Source organism: Hemicordylus capensis, chromosome 4 (assembly GCF_027244095.1).
Source record: "Hemicordylus capensis ecotype Gifberg chromosome 4, rHemCap1.1.pri, whole genome shotgun sequence".
Classification (NCBI taxonomy): Eukaryota; Metazoa; Chordata; class Lepidosauria; order Squamata; family Cordylidae; genus Hemicordylus; species Hemicordylus capensis.
This window is the reverse complement of record NC_069660.1, coordinates 80,069,453-80,085,447: the sequence shown is the minus strand read 5'-3', so window position 1 is coordinate 80,085,447 and position 15,995 is coordinate 80,069,453. Positions and strand designations below refer to the sequence as shown.

The following is a 15,995-nucleotide window of genomic DNA, read 5'->3' as shown; positions in this document are numbered from 1 at the left end:
CTTTTGCCACAAAACGACACTTTCATGAATTCAGACATACTGGAGTTCCAACCTCTGCCATGTTTAACTCCAGTTTCGTGCGATGTCTGAATTTGGCTGAAGAGTGCAGTGCTCAAACTCCTGTGTCTGAGCCTAGAGGAACAATGCAGGGTAACTAATGGAACACTAGTCTTTCCAAAGACGGTGCGGTTCTAGCATAAGCAGGGTGCGTATCTGTGGAACTGTAATGGTTTGAGGTGCCTGTAGGTTAAGTGAAGTATGTGGCACCGGCGGCACTGAAAGTGGATGGATCATTTCTTTGTGCTAGGAAAGAGCAAAGAGCAAAAGGTGTGGTCGCTGCATCACGCAGCATTTAGGCTCTGATGAATATTAATTGCCCCATGTCTTTCAGACCACCTCCCTTCTGTTTGCTTATTAAAGCTTCCTTGAGCAGAGGGGGCAAAGTCTGGACTTGGAGCTGTGTATCAGACACAGGCACAGCTAGTTCCTTGGCCTTCATTCTAACCCTGGGCCCATTAGAGGATGGGCCTGTAACTGTCTGACAGAAGCTATCGCCACCACAACTCGGAAGGTAAGTTGCTTCTCCATTTCCTAGCCCCCAGCTGATGGAAACTTAGCACTGCTCTTCCAGACCTGCCAGTTCATAAATAATCCAGCAGCCAAGCCCAGTTCCAGGGCATTCTGGCCTCTACAATGATTTCATTCTTCGGCAGCAAACTCTTCAGGAAGTGGGGTAAAAATGAGAGGGTGGGAGGGAAGAGATGAGGACATTTGTATTCAGGGGCGCAAAACTGGAATATTCAGGGAGGTGGGACTTAAAATTATGTTCACATAACAAAGAGAGCTCCTGGTGGCTCAGAAATGGGATAAATGACACTTTAAAAACATAATTCAACTCCTGGGTGCTTTCCAGACTGTGAGCTTGAGTGAGGGAGAAAGTGGTATAAAATCCTACACTAACACTAACTGGCTACAAAACAATAAACTGATTGTGGCCTGAGATTTCTGAGGCTTTGAGGGGAGAGAGCAAGAGAAAGGAGGAGTGAAGGAAACAACCTCTAAATGTGAAGCAAATCAGAGAGGGAGATTGCAAAAGCTGAGGAGTTGTGGTGGGGTGGCAGGGGGAGAAGAGAATGAGGGGGGGAGGGGAGAGAATGGGTGACATGACAGCTTTCCCACGCCTCCTTTTTTGTTTTTCTCCATGAATTTGTGGTCTCCCTGGCCATCGCCAACATCCCTCTCCTGAAAAAGGCATCCACCTTGGAGAACTTGGGGACTGCCCCTTCTTCTGCTGCCCCTTTGGCAGGGTTCATGGCTGGGCTCGGGCAGAAGGAGGTGGCTCAGCAGCAGCAGCAGCAGGAGTGGTTGGGTAGTAGAGAGTGTTGGGGAGGAGATGAAGGAAAAGCAAGAGAGAGGCGAGTGGCGAGAGAGAAGGAGACACACACACACATCACGAGGAGGGAGAGAGGGAAAGGGTGTGTTGGGAAGCTGAGAGGCAGAGATTGCGGGGGAACGAATCAAGCCTACAAAGAAACAGCTAGTATTTCCTCATGTTTTATCATTGTTAAAACCTTTACGTTTTAAACCTGAAATGTCAAGATAAGATCCGATTCAGGCTGTGGCTGTGCGAATGTTCCTGGATGCAAGACAGTATCAAAACCCAGATCGTACAAATGCACACCAAGCCTATGCTCTGCAAAGTAATTTTAAGCTGTCTGGAAAGCAACCTGGTGCAAAAAGCTTTCTGGTTGAATACACTTTAAATATTGCCATTTCTTTGTGCTATTATTACTTTAAGATTACATCCCTGTTATCTGAAATATAGGGAAGAAACCAGGGCCGAGTCGGAGGCACTGAGAGGGCGGTGGAATGTATGTGAGGTACCAGGTTTTGAGCAGATTGGGTCATTAAGGGTGAGAGTATTCACTCCTGCCGAGTGCAGCGGGGCACACCGGGAATATTCCCTGTTGCCCTGTGGGCCAGTCCAAGCCTGGAAGAAACTAAAGGCTTAGCTCAGAAGAGCAGCACTGATTGCTAAAAGCTATTGTATAAATGGGAAGATGCAGTTTTATTAAACAGACAAGTGAATTTTAGCCCGTTGAAAAACGGGCGCTAGTAATGCTTTCGGCCCCCGCCGCCGAACCTCCCAGCTGCCCGATCCCACCATTTGTACAGGAAAGAGGAGCTCGCCAGCAGAGCTCCTCTTTCTGCAAAGGCTCTTCTCAAACTGGCGCTTTGAGTGGAAAGGACGCCCTTTCCGCTCAAAGCGCCAGTTTGAGAAGAGCCTTTGCAGAAAGAGGAGCTCTGCTAGCGAGCTCCTCTTTCCTGTACAAATGGTGGGATCGGGCAGCTGGGAGGGCGGTTTGGCGGCGGCATTTTTCAGGGCCAATTTGGCCCTTAGTAATTTGGCGGGGGGACGGGAATGGTGGGATCGGGCCCCAAGGTTCCCCCCCCCGCCCGGCTTTACTGGCGGCGCCAGGCCTCGGCGGCGGCTCCGCCGCCACCTCGGCCAGCTTCCCCGCCACCTCTTCCCCCGGCGCCTCTCTCCTTTATTTGCGGCGGCCGCTTCTGGCCCCGCCGCCGCCTCACCCGCACTCCCGCCGCCAGTTGCCCCGTCGCGGCCACCGCCACCTCTGGCCGTGGCCACGGCTGCGCCGCCGCCTCTCCCGCACTCTCCTCCTGGCGTAGGCGGCGGCCACTTCTCCTTCTCCCGGCCCCAACATGGCCGCCGGGTCCTGCCGTTCGTGCCTCCCTTGCCCTGTTCTGGGCATGCCCAGAACAGGCCAGGCACGAACGCACGCTTGGTGTCCGTCCACGGACGGACACCAAGCGTTTTATTAGAGAGGATATATTTGGACATTTGACAAGTTCGTCTGATACATCAGGCACAAGATGGGACCCTAAAGACTAACACATTTATTATGACAGTGAGTTTGTGTCTTAATCAGATGCATGATGTGTTGTCCACAGGTGGTATGTGTATATATGAGAAAGAGAGAGAGAGAGAGAGAGAGAGAGAGAGAAACAGAGTGTGTGTATATCAAAGTAAATCATGAGGCCAAAAGGCCAAGCACAATCTATAACATTTATCTGCAAAGCTCCAATTCATATAATTCATATCACTTAGTGTCTAAGGAAGATGTGGCACATAGCAGTCAAGGTATAAAAGGGCGGGATAAAGACATATGGAGACATTTATAAGCATATATGTGCAGCATAAAAAGAAGGCAGGATTGAGAACAATCTGATGATGTTTGTGTTTCTCCCCTTGCCAACTTTTTAATTTTATTTCATTTATTTAATTTTCTGTTCCCCTGTCCTCTCTCTTTTCAAAAATTGATTGTTTGTGTGTGAGTGTGTAGTTGAATTTGTAAAGGATTCACAACAAGAGTAGAAAAACTTTAGCAGAGAGGAAATGGTAAGGACAATGTGGGAGGTCAGGAGGGAGTTTGAGGAATTAAAAGGGGAGAGGGACAAGTGTGGTTGGGCACCTGCCAAGCCCCACGACAAAGGGCCCATTGCTGACCAGAACCCTCCCTGCTGCTCTTCCTCTTTGCCATGGCCATCCATGTGTGAGCCATCTGCAACACTGGACAGGAGGAAAAAAGAGGTCAGCAACCATTCACCTCCCGTTCTCCTTATGGGTGGTTGTGGAGACTAGTCCAGACTCGGCTGAATCTCCACTGCCATCCAGAGATATAGGCAAATGAGCAGACAGTGGAGGCAACCGCTAGCATTCACTCATGGACCTGGCAACCTCCCTCTGGGTGACAGTGAGAAATGGACCCTGTCAGGACTGGGTGAGGCAAGGGAGCTGGTGGCAGCAGCTGCTGCTTCTCCTCTCTGTCACCACAGTTGCTACTTGCTCACCCACCCACCCTCTCCAATGCTGAGTGAGCAACAACAGCTCACAATAATAGCAACGAGAAATAGTAGTAACAGCAGCAGGGAGGGGGAGCAGCCACATGCTTGCTTCTTGCTAGTTGTCCTGAGGCCCCATTGACTTACTCTTCACAGTCCAACTTCAAGGATCCACTCATCTTCAATCTAATATAGGTCACTATAAATATAGTGTAAGTATAAACAAGAGCAACAACAACAAATATTTATATACCACTTTTTAACAAAAGCGTCCGAAGCGGTTTACATAGAAAATTAATTAATTAATTAATTAGGTGGATCCCTGTCCACAAAGGGCTCACAGTCTATAAAGTAACATAAGATAGACACCAGCAACAGTCACTGGAGGGATGCTATGCTGGTGGTGGATAAGGCCAGTTACTCTCCCCCTGCTAAATAAAGAGAATCGCCACATTTAAACATACACACCAATGAAATGTTTGATTGTGTGGGCATGAGTGTTGTTTACCTCTCTGGAAAGTTGATGAATATGTAATTTACAGGATCTGGACTCAGGAAGATGGCAGATCTCTTTGGCCGGAGAGATAACATTTATCACAAGTGAGTCCCCATATCTCTTTGCAACAATCTGATACCCTCAGAGGTCTCTGTTGCCATAATACATGGTTAGCCTTTCTTTATCTGAAAATTAGAATTCTGTAAGCCCCAGTCCTTTGAGATTTTCCCATGATTTTGCTCACATTTCAGTGAGCAGCAAAAGATACGTCATTTTTTCAACCATATATGTGTGTGCATGTTTGCTTTTATTACCAGTAAGAGTAAGTTATTGGCATTTGGAGCTCTATGTTAAGCAAGACTGGTGCTACTGTAAGCAATGTTCTTCTTAGGGAGATATAATAACCGATAATACAAAATTTGGGTTTTGTCATTTCAGAAGTTCCTTTCATAAACTGTTTTCCAGCATTGTGCGTTCTATTAGAATGTACTTGCTTCTCTGCAAGGTTTGTTCTTGTAATGATGAGAATAAACTTATGCATTTTATGGATATAAAGAATAGCCACATTCATCTAAATGTGGTGCAGCAAAAACAGCAGTCTTGTAGCACCTTAAAGATGACTAGCCATATTGTGGCATGAACTTTTGTAAGCAAAGCTCTCCTCTTACACAGCAGACCCTCACTTACTTTTAAGCTCTGTCCAGAATCAGCTAGGTACTACAGAACTCTGTGTTAGTTTTGAATATCAAATCATGTTTTTAAAATGGTGCTTGAGCTATGGCATGTGAGAATATTTACCTGTGAGGACCATGGTGAGAGCATCATCTGCTCATAATATCACACTGCCTAAGCAGAAAGGTTTTAAAAGATAGCTTCAAACCCAGGCCATAAAGAGATTCCATGTTTTACTCAGGACTGTGAATACAAAGTATTACATAGTTCCTATGGCAGAGTTCTTTATCTTTTCAGCATTATTAGTGGTTAATGTTTTGTTTAAAAAGCAATGTTAAAGCCACCAAAAGCCCCCCTCCATCAAGAGGTCCTGATGCTGCTTCTGTATCATGTCTGAAACCTGATTTAGATTGATAAGGCCACCCTACCTAATGAAAACCATGCTTAGTCCCCAAGGCTGTAAGGAGCAGCACTGAGGGGCTGAGGGGATTTATGGTGAGGGGTGAATGACTTAAGGAATGTTGAAAACTGGGAGGCAATTTGGGCCCATGAATCTCTTTGCTTTCTTCGCAGTGAAACTGAGACCACCATCCCCAGAGCCAACAGTATGTCCAGGCCAAGTGGAAAGGCCATCTACCGTAAGGACAGCCTGAAAAGCCTGCTCTACACTCTTTCAACATCTCCAGCATAGCCAGATGACTTATTTGGAATCCTCATCCCAGACTCTGGCAACTCTCAGTTTGTGCTCAGACCTCTCAGATTTGTGGATGGGTTGGTGCAGGGAGAAAACCCCAGACGTAGTTGCCACCTGCACCGTCTCTCCTCTGTCTCTCACAGTGGCTCCATAAGCCACCTTACTTCAAGAAAATGCCTCAGAGGAATAGAGTTGCCACATTCCTTCCAGATAGTTTCCCTTTCTCACTCCAGGCAGCAATGCCAATGAACCTGAACATATTAGAGATGTGCACAAAATGAATTTTTCAATTCATTTTGAATTCGGATCAGAGTCAAATTCAGTCTGAAAATTCAATTAGAATTTGAATCGATTCAAGCCTGTTTTGGTGCCTTTTTAATCAATTAGGGGCCTGAATGGTTTTTTTAAAGTGCCAAATGGCTTTCAAATCAAACTCAAATTGAATCTCAAAAATTTGTTTCAAATTTGAATCAAATTGCCCTTTTAAGGAGTGATTCGATTTGAATTCAAATCACTCGAATCACCCCGATTTGCGTCTAAATGATTCAAATTTGAATTGATTTGCACATCCCTAGAACATAGCATCTCTCCTTCACACATAAACTAGTTTAGCTGAGTAGAATGTCCAACCCCCTTCCCTGTTGTCTTTATTCTCCCTCCTTGAAAGAAAGGAAAAAAACCCTCAGGAATTCTCCCTCATTTACACAGCAAACCACCCATGATTAGAACAGCAACAGCAGAACAGTGGACTCTTGTTCTCCCACTTCTGTGCTTGCCAAGCTGAAGTCCTAATGAATTTTTGGAGCCAAAGCTAGAATGAACCTGCATTTTTTTAATATTTGCATACAAGGATCCAAAAGTTATCTTACAGAGGTCTTTGGTTCTTGCAGCTATGAAACTGTTATTGCCCATCTGGCCACACTGAATATCCCTCCTTCACTCTCTCTGCTTTCTTTCTCTCTCTGACAGGCCAGCGGAAGGAATATGCTGAACTGATGGCAAAGCAGCAAAATGAATTCCAGTACCGGGTGGAGGTGGGAGAGGCCTGAGGGGGAACCAGAGAGTGTTCAATTCCATCCCATCTCATCCAACCAGCAGCCGAGTATTTAGAGTGCATGTGGTAGAATAACACATGGGAAGCTTTCCTACAGTCAGTGTATCCCATGCAAGGATCCATCAGCCCAGTAATGTTGTGTGCACACAACTTATGTAGATTAGACAGATGACATTGCACAAGAGCAAGCCCACTGGAAAACAAGGGACTTACTCTTGTGTAACATCATTTGTGCAATTTTTGCATTTGCCCAACTTGCATAATTTGCACAACTTACATGCGAGCAACATTCCTGGGCTGACATCCCCTTGCATGGCATGTTAGCCATAGCCTGCCTTCACATTCCCCTGCCAGACTGCTGTCCACTGGTGGCTTCAAACACTCCCACGGGACATCTGGGCAAAGATCTCACCACCATGTCCTACTCTTCCATACTTGAAAGTAACTCTGAGACCCAGCATTTGGAGACTATGGCTGACAAGATGTGCAAGGGTAACAGAGCCTGAAGACATCGGCTTCATTGCTGTTGCATACATGGAAGCAACAGCTCTGCTGTCTTGACTGGTGGTTCAACAGGCTGCCCCCCGCCCAGGGTATCCCCCATTCACTACAATGGGAGAAATGGCTGAGATGCAGGTTGCACATCCACCAGTTGGGAGAGCAGCAACACTGTGCTGCTGATGTCTTCTGGCTCTGTATTCCTTGCGCATCATGTGAGTCCCTATCTGTCAACTGATTTAAAGAATCTTTAGTAGATTGTGCATTTATTTATTTAACATATTTTTATACTGCCCAAAACATAGGTCTCTGTGCGGTTTACGTTTAACCTCGGAATAGGGATTTTACACTGATTAAAGCTATTCAGCTAGCTTTTCAGGTAGCTTTTGTTTTTAATAGGCATGTTATCAATCATTGTAAGAAGAAAAGGCCATCTTAAGTCTTTTCATTTTTCATGCATATTCATTTTAAAAATGTATAATTTATTCTTTCATTTTAAGAAAATGATTTCACTTTTACTTTTTTTTTGAAAGCTTGAGGCAGCTTACAAAAAAAAGTGATCAACTGAAACAATAAAAGAACAATTAAACAATACAAGGCATATCAAGAACAGACATGGGGACAAGTAACAGTCTAACTTGCAATATCAAACAGCCAGCACCTAGAGTCCTAGAGGGCAAATGCCTGTTTTAAAAGGAAGGCTTTTGCCTGGTGGTGTTTGTAATAATACCATTATTAATTTGTAATAATAATAGTGACAGTGGGAGACCAACAAAAGTTCATGGCAAGTCTCCCTTGGAGAATTCCGCAGCCAAGGCATGGCGTTCTGACCCCAATGAAACAGCCCAGTAGGACATGGACAAAGGCCTCCATTAAAATCTTAACAGGCAGGCAGGCTCCTATGGGAGAAGGTGGTTCCCTACAGTAGGAACATAGGAAGCTGCCTTATACCAAGTCAGACCATTGCTCCATCTAGCTCTGAATTGTCCATGCTGATTGGAAGCGGCTTCTCCAGGGGTTCAGGCAGGAATCTCTCCCATCCCTACCTGGAGATGCCAGGGAGCGAAGCTGGGACCTCCAGCATGCAAAACAGATGCTCTGCCATAACACATAACCGTGTCAATAAGAATTGCCCCTTGCTGATTAAAATTTCCTCCGCCAGTTAATCAGCTGACGTTTTGGTTGCTTCATCTACTGATTAAACCAATACAAGTTTGCTGCCCTTATGAAGACCCTTACCATTTCATGAGAATGCTACAGTTTAACACACCTCAACACAGCAGATAAGTGTTATGGTCTGAAGGCATATGATGAAGCAGCTTTGCTGAAACTAAGTAGGTCTCTGTCTGGTCAGTGCCTGGATGGAACTACCTGGGGTCTTATGCATGCTGTCGTGAGTCCCATGATGAAAGAAAGATAGGGTATAAATGTACTGAAATACATAAAAAGAAATGAAAGTATGCTGCATTTCCTGTCCCTGTGCTTCTTGGGGAGGCCTAGGCGGAGGGGCTCAGTTTACTTGCTATGTCTGCTGAACACTGTCTTCTCTCCCCAGCACCTTTTTACTGGCTATGTGGATGGCAAGGACATTTGCAACACAGAGAGCTGTATTAGTCAGCTAAAGATGATGGATGCCCAAGGCCAGGTGTGGGGCCAAGATATGCTTTTGAATGTGAAAAATCACAAGTTGCTGCTGACTGACACTGAAGCAGAGGTGAGCAGAGCTGTATTGCTCATTTTGCACTCTGCTTATGCCCATGGAGTGACATGGGGTGACATGACTGTGATTTTTTAAAATCATAAAAATATGATAGATAGAGAGATAGATAGATAGATAGATAGATAGAATGATGGATAGATAGAATGATGGATAGAGTAGCTAGACACACCTCTTGATTGGACCCTTTGGTTCTAAACATGTTTTATGTGTTGTCAAGGAGGTCATAATGAATCTTCCCCTCATTGGTTGACTCCATCCCATCCTGTTCAGATATGAGCCCTGCAGGGGTGATTCTATCATGAGGCAAAGGGAGGCGACAGCTTCAGGCGGAGAGTGTGCTGTGGGGCAATGAGTCTGGGCATCACCCCACCTGCCTGTTGCAGGTGCACTGCTGCCACCCCTCCTCCTCTCCACTGCCCCTCTTCCTGGCTCTTTCTCCCCACACCCTCCTCCCAAGGCATGTACTGCCCACCTCACCAGCCTTGACTCCTGGGCCAGAGTCTGCAGACTCTACCCACCCGCTTCCCTCCTCCTTTTCTCTTGCCACCCCTATTTCTCTCCCTCCCCCCCCGCCACCACCCAGTTCCTGCCATTTTGCCTGTTGCCGGGGCTGTTGTCGCCACTGCTCAAGGAGCACTAGACCACTCATTGGCTTGCCGTCCATCCATTGCTTTCTCTGTGCATCTCCCCAGTGCTGCAGCTCTCCACTTAATCTCCTCCATTTAAGCATCCCACAGAAGAGTCATTTCCTTAAAGGGGGAAAAAAGTGCAAGCATCTTTCATGTTTGCACTTCCTCCGGGGGGTGGGGGGGAGGTACTTGAATGGAGGAGAAGCAGACAGCTGTGGTGGCCCACCTACCTCTCGGCCCCCTGCTGATTACTTTCTTTCCCTACAGGAGGAGCTGGATTGCTATCCCCTGGAATCCATCCAAGAATGCACCTGCATCCTTGACAGCTGCATCTACAACTCCATCTTGGCCATCACTGTGAAAGAAATGAGACCACACCGGACTAGCATCATGCTCTTTCAGTGCGAGCAGATTGGAGTAAGGGACTCTACCCCTCCCCTGGAAACTCCTCCAGAAGGGGCGAGGCAGGGAGCTCTTGTGGGAGGCTTCTTGTGTGGTGGGGGGAGCAAATATGAGAATTACAGCATTATTTCAGACTGCTGTAGTCAGAATGACTCAGATATGCATCTCACAGCCTGTACAGCTCATAGGAGCAGGGCTGGCATCAGGGGTCAGAATCACTGGGCAGCTGTCGAGGGCCAGGCCTTCAGAAAGGCTCACAGTTGATCTTGGCACCAGCTCCATAGCCTGCATGTGGGTGGAGTGACTCTCTTGAGTCCTACCCAGGAAGGTGAGGGCCTAGAGAGGGTAATTTGCCAAGCCCCCACCCCCATCCCGAAACCTGGAGCTGGTCCTGCCAGTGAGCTTCTGTAACTCTGCTCCTCCTCCCAAGAAGATGAAATGTGTGGGTGATCAGGAGAAAGCATCCATTCTTGCTCTCTTCGAAATGGAGGGTGTTCTGTGTACGGTACAGGAACAGGGTGCTTGACTGACTATTCCCATCTTGGAGTGTGCCTGAGGCTGGGGACAGAAAGGCCTTTGCTGGGGAATATGGGTAGAACTTGATGAATAGAAGGGAAAGGGGAAAGACCTGCAGTACCTTTACTTTCCTCTAGGCAGAGCTGTTGAAAACCAAAGTGGAGAAGGCCATTGAGGAGTGGAGAGGCGAACAGCAGAGTCAGGATTTCTTCAGGTAATAGGATAATTAGGAGCCTGTTCTACTGACACTCTTTCTCCTAAGGAGACCTCACTGATTTGAATGCATACATAATGCTTCCCATCCCAGTGCAGAATTCCTGGGTGCAGAGAGACTTCTCCAGTCCTGAAGTCTCATGAAGAACTAATATGCTCAACCACAGAGGATGGCTTACTTTCTGCTTGCTGCCACCTTGAAATTCTCCCTCTCTTGAATCCCCCCCCCAAACTCTTCTTTGATAAAGCATGTCAGGACATGGCATCTCTCTCTCTCTCTCTCTCTCTCTTCACCACATCTTCAATCTAGCCAAATTCTTCAAAATAAAACCCACACTGTTGTGCTCTCCTAGTCCTGCTAGGTTAAAGTTTAGAGCTGGCTTAACTCAAGGGGTTCCCTCTATTAAAACTGGATTAAAGCTCTTATTCTTGATTCCCTGGTCAGGAACAACCTGGAGAATATGTTGTCTCAGCACAGCAGGCCATCAATCAATGGTAAACCTCCACGGCTTTCCCAGGACAGAAGGGCTCCAGGGCCAATGGGAATGGACCATGCTCCCTCTCCAGCACCAGCACCTTGGCAGCAGCAGGAAGAGCATCCTTGGAAAGCTAGCCCAGTCCCCCTGGACTACAGAAGAGGTGACCAAATATTTGCCTTACGGTTCCCCTTGGTAAAGTACCAATGTGTTCTCTTTTTCCTGCATATCCCATTGGGATGGGGCATTGGGAAAGTCAGGGTCCCAAGATACTCTGTATCTCCTCAAGCAGGGGCAATGTCAGCACTGCTCAGGACACCATGCAGATGCTGCCACATTGGTTGCATCTGTCTGCAGCCTGGATCTCACAGCAGCACTGGTTGCATGTGTCGGCTGGAACGCAGACCAAACTGCTGCACTGGTAGTAGTACCTGCATAGTGTGTGACTTTAAAGCCAGATGGCCTCATTGCCCAAGGTGTGAGCCTGCTTTGGCATCACTTAGGCAGAGGTGATTCAACTTATGCTGGCTATAGCCGCCAATCCAGATGGGTGTATACTTCCATCAGAATCAGGTGCTAGGGAGCCCCAGGGCAAGAGGGGGCAGTGTCCTTCTGTTCCCCATGAGCTTTCCCAGACAGCAGGCTTACCGCACGTTTGCTGTGAGAATTTACTGAAAGTTCGAATTTGCCCCCAAAAAAACTCAGCACAAAAAGTATATATATATTTTTACCCCAGACAGGGGTAATCTCCAACAGGCAATGAAAAACCCAAATAACATGTGAAGTGCTTCCCCAATATCTCACATGGACTTTGACGTGAATCTGGCTGATATGCGGACGCACACTCTCCATTCTGAGCTAAAAGCCCCATCTGGGGAAGCTCCATGTGTGGGCTTCCCAAGTGCACCTAGTTGGCTGCTGTGTAAGGCAGAATGCTGGACTGGATGGGCCTTTAGCCTGATCTAGCAGGGCTTTTCTCGTGTCCTTATGGTTCATCTACTCAGCTAAAAGGGATTGTTGCAGGACCAACCATTGCATCTTCATGGCTGGCTTCCTGTGCCCATCATGGAGCTTAGGAAATACCTTTTCTGGTGCTTCCAGTTCTGCACCGCAGTGCCAAACTGGGAGCTGAAGAAGCTGTCACATAATAAAAATCAATCAATCAATCAATCAGTCATCAATCATCAGTCATCATCATCATCTGTTAGCTGCCCCATAACAAATTGTTCACATATAGTGGACTCACTCTTGAGAGTATTGCACAAGGAAGGAAGAGTGCAGAATTGCGGTTACTAATTGAGGTCTGACTGTTTGAGGTCTACTACTGTATTGAGGTTACTATTTGAGGTCTGACTATATGGAATTGCTGTTCCATAAGTTCCTTTTCCTAAAATGATTATTATTTGTTTATATTATTATTCACATTGACATTTCTTCCTATGAGGAGCTCATGACAGCACACATAGACAATATCCCATATTTATCTTCATAACAACTTTGTAAGGCAGGCTAGTGTAGAATCCAGAGGAAAGAGTTGTGGTATGCAAGGACAAGACAGTGGAGTTGAATCAGGAATATTAACGGTTTAATGAGACATATATTATCTACAGGGAGGCAAGTGCTGTCTGCCTTCGGTGCTCTTGCTTTGTTAGCCCTGGCTCTATTCCAGAACTGGAATAAAAGTAACTAAAGCACCATTCAAAAGCTGGCCTGGATCAAGGAATGGATTAACCAAAAACACCACAGCTAGGATGAAAGGGTGAGTGGGCCAACATCACCCAGTGAGCTTCATAGCTCAGTGGGGGTTTGAACCCAGTTCTCCTTGGTCTATGTCCAGCTCACTAACCAATGCATCACACTAGCTGTTTGGGTTCTGGTGATTCTTTGTGACTCTTAGTACCAAAAGTAGATAAAGGGCCAGAAGACCTCAGGATAGATGGGGCTAGAAAATGGCAGCGCATTCATACAAGGATGTTGGATTGCGGCCAAACCCATTCTACACAGAAGACTTATCACTAATCTTGAGAGTGGCTTTTTCAAAACTGAAATGTAACTGGGGAGCAGGGGCAGAGCCACCATTGGGCGAACGGGTTCAAAGAACCCGAACCACCACCAATCAGGGGCCATGAGTGCAGCCTCAGACACGCCTTCCGCATCTGACGTCAGATGTGGGAGCGTTATTACGGACTCGTTGGGAGCTGAAATCGGCCCACATGGCATTGGCAGCATGGCCGGAGTGACTTTCCCTGCCTTAAAGGCAGGGAGAGCCACGCCTGGTCTCGCTGCCAACGCAGTGGGGCCGATTGATCTCCCTCACAAATGGAGCCGTGCGGCCCCATTTAGGAGAGACATCGGTCCACGCTGCATTGACAGCGTGGCCGGAACAGACAGCATCGCTCCGGCCCACGCTTCTCAATGCAGCGCAGGCCGATCTCCTCTCCAAACAGGGTCGTGCAGCCCCGTTTGGAAGGGAGACCACACCACCACATCAGATGCAGGGGTGTGGCTAGCCTGGCCCCTGAGTCTGATGTTACATGTTAGGGGCGGGGCCAGGGGGCCGTGGTGGCAGCCGCACATGGGCCACAGTTAGCCTCGCTCTGCTCCTGCTGGGGAGGGATGATGGTCAATTTGTTAGGCACAGTTGTGGGGCAGGTGATTAACTTCCACTCCCCCGCTGCCATTTTCCTTATCAAAGTGCCCCCACCCTGCTGTAGGTCATAGAAAGGTAAAGTATTTTCCCTCTACAGGGCAAACAGCAGCTTGAGAACAGTGTGGGGAAGAGAGGGGCTCCATACACTTTTCGTGCTACTGGCACAAACCAGGAGATGGGGCCATAATCCAGTGGTAGAGCATCTGCTTTGCATACAACTTCCATCCCTAGCATCTCCAGGAGGCTTTACAGACAGGACTTTTATTTCAAATCCACTCCAGATTGCAGTGTGCCGGTCCACATATTAGCTGGATTTAGCCCAAAGTCCCTGCAGGCTATCAGGGACCAGGACAGACAGGACTTTGTCCCCCCCCCCCAAATGGAGGCTGCACATTCTGGCTTAGTCCAGAGTATGTCCAGCTTTTTAAAAAATCCTCTAGTTTCAGAGGCTTGGGGTGGGTGGGGGAAACTGGTGTTTTTGTTTTGCCCCGTAGTTTCTCTGTTATATGTGGGGTGGTCATACCAGTAAACCAGCATTTTTCAAAACTTCGTGAAGGGGAGTTTGTCGGCTGTTTGGGGTATGGTTTGCTCTAAGTGATTTGCAATTGCAAGTGCTGGCAGGGGTGGGGGAGGTGTTGTTGCAGATTGGTGATACTCTGTTGAGGGAGACTAGAAGGGGAGGGGAGAGGAGAAATCCCTGAGTTAAACACAAGTGCAAACTGCAGAATGTGTGTCTTCCTATATTTCACAAAGGCTTTAGATATGCAGAATGGATGTAACCTGAACCCCTTTTTTGTCTGAGCTGATTCTGTTAGGTGGGGGGGGGGGACCATGAGGTGATGAAGGCAGCCACTCACAAAGGCAAGGGTTAAGCATCCTGCTGTTTGATCCAGTTGGCAACTCATCATGCTGTCTTTCCACTCTTAGCTGTCAAACTAAAACAAAAAAACCACCACTCTCTTACCTCTTCCTTTGTGGTGTGATTTGTGATTGGTTGGAGAAAAAATCCAGAGCAAGTAGGTGGGAATGCACAGGGGAAAGATCTGCCAGGGAGTGCGGGGAGGAGCCGATGGCTATGTGAACTGTCCAGTTAATCTCCCAAATTAAACATCTTGCGAATCTGCTGCGAAGCAGATTCGCTCTTCAGTTACCCCGCAGCATGAAGCCATATGTGAATTATTCCCAGGTAGGGCTGGGAGAGACTCCTGCCTGAAACACTGAAGAGACGCTGCCGGTCAGTGTGAAGTATAATTCTTTGGTCAGTGTGGAGTATAAGTGGATAAACAGTCACAGCTCTCCTGAATAATGTGGAGTCTGGCCTTGATACAGTATCAGTGTAATAGATACTGGCCCTTTGTGAAGTTTTGATACTAAGAATCACTATGGATCTCCCACATAAACTGTAGTGTAGTCCAAATCCAAGGCTGAACATATAATTACCCTTTTATCTGACCATCTTGTCCTACAACTTCTAATTTGCACTGGATTTGAAGTACCCTGTATTTTGTTTTTTTACACAGTAGTGAGCTCTCTTGGAGGGAGGGAGATGGGGAAGGCTGACACCAGGCTGGGTGGGCAGATGTGCATTTCTGCACCCTTTTGGTTTAATCCCGAAAGGAAAACCAGGCAGAAAGGAGGCTTGCCTCGTACTATGAGCACTGGGGAGCACTGGGAAGAAAATCTGCGGGACAGCACCAAGGCGCTTTCCAGATTAGACCCTGCAACGGGGTCACATTGTATCTTGGAAGTGTGCTTCCACACTTCCTCAGTCGTGACACCACAGCCCGTACATGGACAGCAGAGTGCTGTTTACATTTCCAGTGCCTTGTCTTGAATTTAATCACTGAGAAATAGAGCTAGGAGCCTGGAAAAGCAAGCCTGATTTGAGTAGAAGAAATTGTTCAGCCTCTAACGGACCAAATTGATTGTACTTTTAGGCTCCATGTTGGCAAAGAGTTCTGGCTTGCTTATATCCCACAGATTTCAGCAGGACCAAAGTAACCGTAACTGTGCACTGGGTTGGGCCTGCTTGCAAACTCCAGCTCTGCTGATTCCTACACCATCTCCCATGTAATCACAAGCAATTTAATTGTGATTAAATTGCCATCATTGAC

The 15,995-nt window shown here is 47.1% G+C and overlaps 1 protein-coding gene across 1 annotated transcript in view; it reads left to right on the top strand.

Annotated features, from left to right (window-relative positions):
• Positions 1-465: 465 nt before the first annotated feature.
• Positions 466-15,995, top strand: part of EPS8L3 (EPS8 like 3) — a 36,306-nt gene continuing 20,776 nt past the window's right edge. Inside the window, exons 1-8 of the mRNA XM_053248300.1 lie at positions 466-571; positions 4,404-4,461; positions 5,603-5,667; positions 6,693-6,757; positions 8,831-8,989; positions 9,892-10,041; positions 10,680-10,756; positions 11,201-11,394. Coding sequence (XP_053104275.1) covers positions 4,421-4,461; positions 5,603-5,667; positions 6,693-6,757; positions 8,831-8,989; positions 9,892-10,041; positions 10,680-10,756; positions 11,201-11,394 — 751 coding nt within the window. The 5' untranslated portion in view covers positions 466-571; positions 4,404-4,420. The remainder of the gene's footprint in view (positions 572-4,403; positions 4,462-5,602; positions 5,668-6,692; positions 6,758-8,830; positions 8,990-9,891; positions 10,042-10,679; positions 10,757-11,200; positions 11,395-15,995) is intronic.